Below are 8,595 nucleotides of genomic sequence, written 5' to 3' on the forward strand. Positions count from 1 at the left end.
TGCGACAGTCTATGAATGCCACTGAAGAAGACGCATAGGAGAGCGTGAATGTGCTTTCACTTGCTGAGAAGGGCGTTAAAACTGAAGTTTTGAGAATGAGTCGCTCTTATAACGATGAGCTCCAGTATCTGGATAAAATTCACAAGAACTGCTGGAGGATCAAGAAAGGTTTCGTGCCAAACATGCAGGTAAATCACCTGTCATATACGCTAACGTGGAAATGATGACGCACACACAAAAAATAACACAATACAAATCTGAACATTTCATTATAATGTCAGGTGTTCTTATTGACTTTAATTTTATAAGCAAAGTACTAAACATTGGTGGGTTTAATTTTTTAATCATTTTTGTTTTGTCATGTAGTAGCTCAATATAGGGTAAACATTCGGTTTTATCATTAAATATTACATCATGTATGACAGGAGTGAAGATCATTAGCCATTTTATTAAACTGTCTCGTGTTGCAGATGTGTGGTCCTTTATTTGGACTTTAATGACAGTTTTTGGTGATTGCATCATAAAATGTTGTTTGAATGATTTTACATTTAGGTGGAGGGAATTTTCTATGTAAATGAGCCTTTGGAGAAGCTGATGTTTGAAGAGTTGAGAAACGCTTGTCGTGGAGGAGGTGACGTCACACATATATACACACACACAAACACAGAGGCTGAATCCCAAACCGCCTACTTCCATACTATATAGTATGTAGGGCTGCAGCTATCGATTCTTTTTGTAATCGATTAATCTAGCACTGAATCGATCGATTAATCGAGTAATCGGATAATTTTTTTGTGTGTTTTTAAACAACCAAAATAAATAACTCATAACGAAAATGACTTGGCTGTAAAACGTTCAAGCATTTGGCTTTTATTTCTAAAAAAAAACAGGAGGTATTTGGCTCCAAGAAATAAGCCTATTTATTTCAATTTTTTACCCATTTAGTGTTTATAAGTGCTAGTGCCAACAATTAAACACTTTAATTTATTAATATGCACAACAGGTTTCATGCTGTAATCTAGCCCTGACATCAAAGTAAATATCTGGTTTATGTACATTTCTACACCTGCAGCATTTACCATTAGGCTTTTAACATATAATATATCATTTCTGGGGTGAGCCTATTTGCTATGGTAACAACCTGTGTGTGTTTGTGTGTGTGCACGCGTTCTGGGCGTGAGGAAGAGTGGCACCCCAGTCAGACGTTCAGTTGCTTCATTGCATTTTGGTACGGCAGAAATACATACATTACTTTTCAATAGAACGCTGCATTTGGTTTGCATCACTTGCATTGCGGTGCATTTTAGGTTAAGAATCCGTTCGAAAAATCAGAACATCACGTCCCGCTGTATTCAGTGAATGCATGCTGAAATTATTGTTGCGTGGCTACATAAAAGTTTAAGAATATGTGATGCATTGCGCGATCGGTCTGACTCGCGTGAGAGAGAATAACTTCCTAATGCTAAACTCCAATAAAACAGAGATTATTATTATTGAACAAAATATGTCAGATTACAAGTTGCCCATATATGATTGCACTGTGGTGCCGTTTTTTGGTACACACACCTGTAGTGCATGCGTGTCAAGGGGTTCTTTTTTAAACTATACTGTCCTGCAATTGAACGTCAATATGTTTACTCCTTAAAAACATCAAAGCTAAACATCATATCTAGTCAAACCGCATAACGACATCGCTACAAATACAGTATGGGATTAAAATCAACGGAAGCTACGTTACCTTATTTCATCGACGCTTGGTGAAACAACAGTGGATGGTTTCAGTTCAGATGCTGAATGTAATGATCCCAAACTTTAGACAGTCTCTCTCTGCCGTTTATGGACATATTCGCTCCGCCATCGCGCCAACTAAATTCAAAATGTATCACGCGCTATGATGTGCTTCCTTAACATTGAACAACGGTCCGTGTGAATCAGATCTCGGCGCGTGTAGTGCGCGTCATAGGAATTTAACGAGGCTTCGAGGCAGAATTTTTGCCTCGAGGAATTTTTTGAATCGAGTAAATCGAATAACTCGAGGAATCGTTTCAGCCCTAATAGTATGTAAAAAGCGCTACTTTGCGTACTGTATAGTATGGAAGTAGGCGGTTTGGGATTCAGCAAGAGAGAGACTGCTTATAAGTCATAAAACACGTGTTATACACACACTAAGAAGGTCCAAAGTTTATTTCATTGACTTTACATTATTTTGTTGTGTAGGGCAAATTAAATAAAGTTTCACCATAGTAGTTTTACAAAAAAACAAAATAAGGATGTACTGGATAAAAAAAAATAATTTAAAAGCAATTTAACTTGAGTGTAATGTAGTTTAAAAAAAATTGATCGTAACAATTAATAGCAACTAATCATTTGCAGAATAAAAGTTTTTGTTTACATCATATGCGCGTGTGTGTACTGTATTTAATTATGTATGTATATATAAATACGCACATGGATGTATAATTTTAAGGAAAAAAAATAGATAAGTATTGTTCAGGGTTTTTTATGTTTGTTTTATAAACGCACACCTGCCTTTACAGGTTTTGGAGGATTTCTGCCTGCCATGAAGCAAATTGGAAATGTTGCTGCTCTTCCAGGAATTGTACATGTGAGTTCCCTATAATATTCCCACCCAAAAACACCCATCATCATCATCATCATCATTTACTTCCTGTTATGTCATTTCTGTTCTGCAGAGGTCTATTGGATTACCTGACGTTCACTCTGGATATGGGTTTGCTATTGGAAACATGGCTGCGTTTGACATGGACAATCCAGACGCGGTCGTCTCTCCTGGTACACAAATCAACCGGATTTGAATTTTCCTCTTTCTACTGTAAATAAGCTCACTGTGTGTCTCTCGCTTGTGTAGGTGGTGTGGGGTTCGATATCAACTGTGGCGTTCGACTGCTGCGGACAAACCTAGATGAGGGCGACGTGCAGCCGGTTAAAGAGCAGCTGGCACAGTCCTTGTTTGACCATATTCCTGTCGGCGTCGGATCCAAGGGCGTCATTCCGATGAGTGCAAAGTAAACTTAGTAACTCAATTGATAGGGCATTGCATTAGCAAAAGTAATGAGTTTAAAGCATTGCGTTTGTGTGCGTATAGAGACCTGGAGGAGGCTCTGGAGATGGGTGTGGATTGGTCATTGAGGGAGGGATACGCCTGGGCCGAGGATAAAGAACACTGTGAGGAATACGGCAGGATGCTGCAGGCCGATCCCACGAAAGTCTCTTCCAAAGCCAAGAAGAGAGGCCTGCCACAGGTACACAGAGACACCCCTGCATGAATCTTTAATAGTTGTATCATATGATGTTCATTTTCTTTCTGCTGGTGTGTAGTTGGGTACACTGGGTGCAGGAAATCACTACGCTGAAATTCAGGTGGTAGATGAGATCTATAATGACTATGCAGCAAAGAAGATGGGCATCGACCACAAGGGACAGGTGTGCGTGATGATCCACAGCGGCAGTCGAGGCCTTGGCCATCAGGTGGCGACAGGTGAGCATAAACCCCATTGGAACAGCCTGCATCAAATCTACACAATTTTACATCATCATCATCATCACTTTCTCTGTCCGTCAGATGCTCTGGTTGCCATGGAGAGGGCCATGAAGCAAGATAACATCACAGTAAATGATCGTCAGCTGGCTTGTGCTCGCATCATGTCTCGTGAAGGTCAAGACTATCTGAAGGGAATGGCCGCCGCGGGCAACTACGCCTGGGTTAACCGATCCTCAATGACTTTCCTCACTCGCCAGGTCAGTACTTTGCATAGGAGGAGGAACCATTTCTGAAATATTAGCTAGACAGCACTCGTATGTAAACGCAGGGAGGTCACGTGATGTTGTTTTATTTTACTGCTGGCGTGAGTTTATTCTGACCTTCACTGCAGGCCTTTTCCAAAGTGTTCAACACCACACCGGATGATCTGGACATGCACGTCATCTACGACGTCTCGCACAACATCGCCAAGGTTGAGGAGCACATGGTGGATGGTAAACAGAAGACACTTCTGGTGCACAGGAAGGGCTCGACCCGAGCGTTTCCTCCTCATCATCCACTCATACCCGTCGACTATCAGGTAACACGCACGTGTGTTTTACAGCAGGACATAAGTGATTCACAACTGTTTCTGGTGTGTTACTTTGGAAGTGTTACTCTGATGTGAGGTTTAGACTGAAATACTAGCTTGTTACAGACTTATTGTAGTCTCTATACATGTCGTTAAAGATAAAAAATGGCCATTTTGACCCCAAAGGAACACAACATTTGAACATTGTCTTATTTATATTATCTGAACCGCATCTATAAACTTGAATTGTATTTTACTGTTACTTTTAGTGAAGTTTTACATTGACCACGTTTACATGCACCCTCGTAATGTGATTATAAAGAGATTTTGTGAATATTGCTATTATACTTTACCTCATGTAAACACAATATTTCGATAAAAATAATGCGATGAAGCTCATAATTGATTCACAAACGGGTGGCGTACGCAGTTTTTAATCGCAGTATGCGGCCATGTATTTAGACCGCACTAACTGAAGTGCGCATGTTTTTGGCAAGCACCTTAAGTGCAAATTCGTTTTAAACTTGACATTGGGATGCAACAGTCTGCCTTCATCCAGAAACAGCTCAACAGCAGCGTATAAAAGCGTTACAGGCACTGTCATAATATTTCTGTCTTCATCACGGCACCGAAATAACGATAAGAACGTGTTTGTCATTTAACGGACGTACATTAAAACAGTGGACAGTATATGCGAGTTCATCATTTGTGCTCTGCATTGGGCTATGTGTGAATAATCAAAATTAAAAACGGCATGTAAACAGGAGTGAAGAGGTTAATAGCTCCAGTCATGTAAACGTCTTACTGCGATTAAAGGAAAACACCACAGTTTTTTAATATTTCACTATGTTCTTACCTCAACTCAGACGAATTGAGACATACTTATCTTTTTTCAATGCGTGCCATTAATCTTTGTACAGCGCGTTGTGAATGTGTTAGCATTTAGCCTAGCCCCATTCATTCCTTAGGATCCAAACAGGGATGAATTTAGAAGCCACTTAAACACTTCCATGTTTACCCTATTTAAAGACTGTTATACAAGTAGTTACACAAGTAAGTATGGTGGAACAAAACGTGACGATTTTTAAGCGGATAAAAAATTAGAACTATATTGTATGGCGGAAGAGCACTTAGTTTGCTGCACTTCGACCTCGGTGCGCAGTGATGATGTTTCTGCGCTCTGAGGTCGAAGTGCTCTTCCGCCATACAATAGTTTTATTTTGTACCACCACACTTACTCGTGTAACTACTTATGTAACAGTCTTTAAATAGGGAAAACATGGAAGTGTTGAAGTGTTTGGTGGTTTCTAAATTCATCCCTGTTTGGAGCCATAGGAATGAATGGGGCTAGACTAAATGCTAACACATTCACAACGCGCTGTACAAAGATTAAGTGCATGCATTGAAAGAAGATAGGTATGTGTTAATTCAGCTAAGCTGAGGTAAGAACATAGTAAAATATAGAAAAATGGTGGTGTTTTTCTTCCTCTAAATATTGGAAATAATCGCATTTTTGTTGTACACGTAAACTGAACAAAAGTCACAGAACTTTTGATCACTTCTTGTGTGTTTAGATGACACAACTATTTTACTTTGTAGCCTACATGATTAGGGTAGCTTCATCAGGACGACTCCTCTTTAGTAACATCTATCATTCATCCCTGGATGTGAGATAGTCCATCATAAAATCATTTAGGGCTCTGACATCACCAGGATTGATTAGATTAGTAAGATAATGTTTATTATTAAAGTAAGCAGCTGCTCATTTAGACGTGTTGTTCTCATGTGCCCTGTGATCTTATGATAACCAGTCTACACAGGACTGGGGCGAGGTGTGATACACCTTTAATCTACACGTTATGTGGTTTATTTTGAAAGGTAAACTGTTAGTAGGGGAAAAGCAATGGGTGCAGTCTTTTCAGTTTGTCATTATTATAATCGCTTTTGTTCTGCACTGAACAAGTAAATTTTGCCTAGATATTTTCAGAGATGATAGACAAGATGTTATAGAATATTAATTTAATAAAAACCCAATTGGGACAAAAAAAGACACTTCAACTCAACATCTGATGGGGTTTCCCGGAATGCATCCCAATCATGCACAGAAAATTAATATACTGTATAACCAAATCTATAAAATTAGTATTGTTATTTTGAAAATGATTTATTTAGTTATTTAACAAATGCGGTCAAACATTTAACTGTAATTAACCTGGAATATTATACAGATGTTAAAGTGATCATGTTCCCACAAATGTCTGTTATTTAAGCAATATCGCTGTCGTAGTCGTGTGATATAGCTCTATATCATCACGGCCTCGTACCGGAGGCAATCACAGCCGTGATGATATAGAGCTATATCACACGACTCCGAGAGCGATATTGCTTTTATACAACAGTTCGACGGCACACGTTTGAAAAACGAAAACTAGAAAACAACAACGGAGTAATTTTAAAAGCCTCTTTGTTTGAGAACTACTTCTGTCACGGATTTGAGGGCGGCCAGAATGACAGGTAACACTTTCGGCTGCTTTGAATCTCATATTAACTCAATGGACGGATTCGCCGTTTTTAAATATTACAATTTCTTGGTCACAAAGTGTAGTTTTAAGATTAGTTCAGTCGAGAATATATATGTATTATATTTAAATCTACAGTCGATTAGTAAAGATAGCGCCTGTTTGAACGTTTGCTTAGTGAGATTCGGTGCGTATGAGAACCAAAGCATGAGCGGACGTCAGTGTTCACTCGCCCCGCTGACCACCGCCCCCTCTGGGCTACATCTTTGACAGGGATTCCCTGGCTCTCATGTTGGCCTGATGGTCAAAAATTAGATCAAATCAGCAGTATTTGGTGTCATGATCAAACTATTACTTGTGTTCTTATTTATATTTAGTGTATTTTGTGTTGTTATTGTTTTGGCGCGAGGTAAAAGTTAATAAAACCACACTATATAATGTTACTATTGGTTTCCCATTTACGTTACTCTTAACGCAATACGAGCACTCGGTTATTATTAAACTTCGTTCTTGTCAGTACTATATAAAACTGTTTTTTATAAGTGTCAGAGAGATGTTTTTGCATGCTGCTTATAAATATATCAGTGGCGATATCTCATAACATGTTTTAATAGTCACGTCGCGATAAAATAAATGATCAATGTCCACATTTAAAAGCTGCGGTGCTTACCTGCAGTTCCACTGTGTTTTCGCGTTCTGATAAGAGATATAGCTCCAGAAAAAAAAGAGTGTTTACATTCCTCTTTCCAAGTGTCCACACAATGTGACAAGACATTAATCCCATTAAGTTTAACATAACATCCAAGAGCGCTGATCTTTGACGGAATAATAACTTGGTATTCACAGACTGATTTACAAGCTAGTGAACTAATGAGACACACGGAGAGTGATTAAAAACAGCACGTTTGTCCGTGTGTGGGTGCAGTTTTTTCATTCAGAGATGAGCCTGTTTAGAGGACCTCCATTCACTAGGTGGTGGAATGATACGAAAGGTGAAGCGGTTACTGTGCCGTTATCAGTAGAATATTGCACGCCTCATAGCCAATCAGATTCGAGAACCAGATAGAACTGTTATATAAAAATATTTACACACACTACTGTTGATCGATACATTTTTTGCATTAAAACACAGTGACACACAGGCACATAACAATATGAGAGCAACTAAGTGTTATGTTTGGGTGAACTGTCTCTTAAAGTTCATTTTCTTTTCTAGTTAACCGGTCAGCCAGTTCTAATTGGAGGCACTATGGGCACCTGTAGTTACGTGTTGACGGGAACAGAGCAGGGCATGACCGAGACCTTCGGTACCACATGTCACGGCGCAGTGAGTCACGTGATTGATTCTAATGTAACATTTCTGATTTCACCACCCATCACCTGCTCACCTGTGTGTTTGTGAACACTGCAGGGTCGAGCGCTGTCCAGAGCCAAATCCAGAAGGAATCTGGACTTCCAGGATGTTCTGGATAAACTGGCAGACATGGGAATCGCTATCAGAGTCGCATCACCCAAGCTCGTGATGGAGGAGGTAAGGCTTTATTCTCTAAACTCTCCCACTGTTTTTGTATGTTAAGATCATTTTTTTTAACTCATTATCTCGACCGTCAGGCACCGGAGTCCTACAAGAATGTCACGGACGTGGTCGACACGTGTCACGATGCAGGTATTAGTAAGAAGGCCATCAAGCTCCGCCCCATCGCTGTAATTAAAGGTTGAAAAAAGCACTGCGCACAGGATGACGGCACAACGACAACACAGCCTTTCAATCGAATTTAAGTTTTGCACTATTGTAGGTGGAGCGACTCGTGGTCGTATCTTGGTTTGGATTTAGGGGAGAATGGTTTACAAAGATTAAAGGTTGTGATTGATGTCGAGAGGTTTGCAGTTCAAACCTCCAGAAGGGTCTTCACGAGCAGAACTGAACCTCGGCATGTTCTTCTGAACACTTGTGTGATAAAATCACCTGTATGAAATAATAAACACTCATCTGAAAATCAAAC

The 8,595-nt window shown here is 39.7% G+C and overlaps 1 protein-coding gene across 1 annotated transcript; it reads left to right on the forward strand.

The window, feature by feature from the left end:
• On the forward strand, positions 1-8,594 carry rtcb (RNA 2',3'-cyclic phosphate and 5'-OH ligase). Its single transcript, XM_055189975.2, has 12 exons — positions 1-188; positions 553-631; positions 2,538-2,605; positions 2,694-2,793; positions 2,870-3,026; positions 3,107-3,263; positions 3,340-3,499; positions 3,584-3,759; positions 3,894-4,082; positions 7,809-7,919; positions 8,004-8,123; positions 8,204-8,594. Exons 1-12 carry the CDS (start codon positions 96-98, stop codon positions 8,309-8,311), a joined length of 1,518 nt encoding a protein of 505 aa, XP_055045950.1. The 5' UTR covers positions 1-95; the 3' UTR covers positions 8,312-8,594.
• The last annotated feature ends 1 nt before the right edge of the window (position 8,595 follows it).

This window comes from Misgurnus anguillicaudatus, chromosome 1 (genome assembly GCF_027580225.2).
Source record: "Misgurnus anguillicaudatus chromosome 1, ASM2758022v2, whole genome shotgun sequence".
In the NCBI taxonomy this organism is placed as follows: Eukaryota; Metazoa; Chordata; class Actinopteri; order Cypriniformes; family Cobitidae; genus Misgurnus; species Misgurnus anguillicaudatus.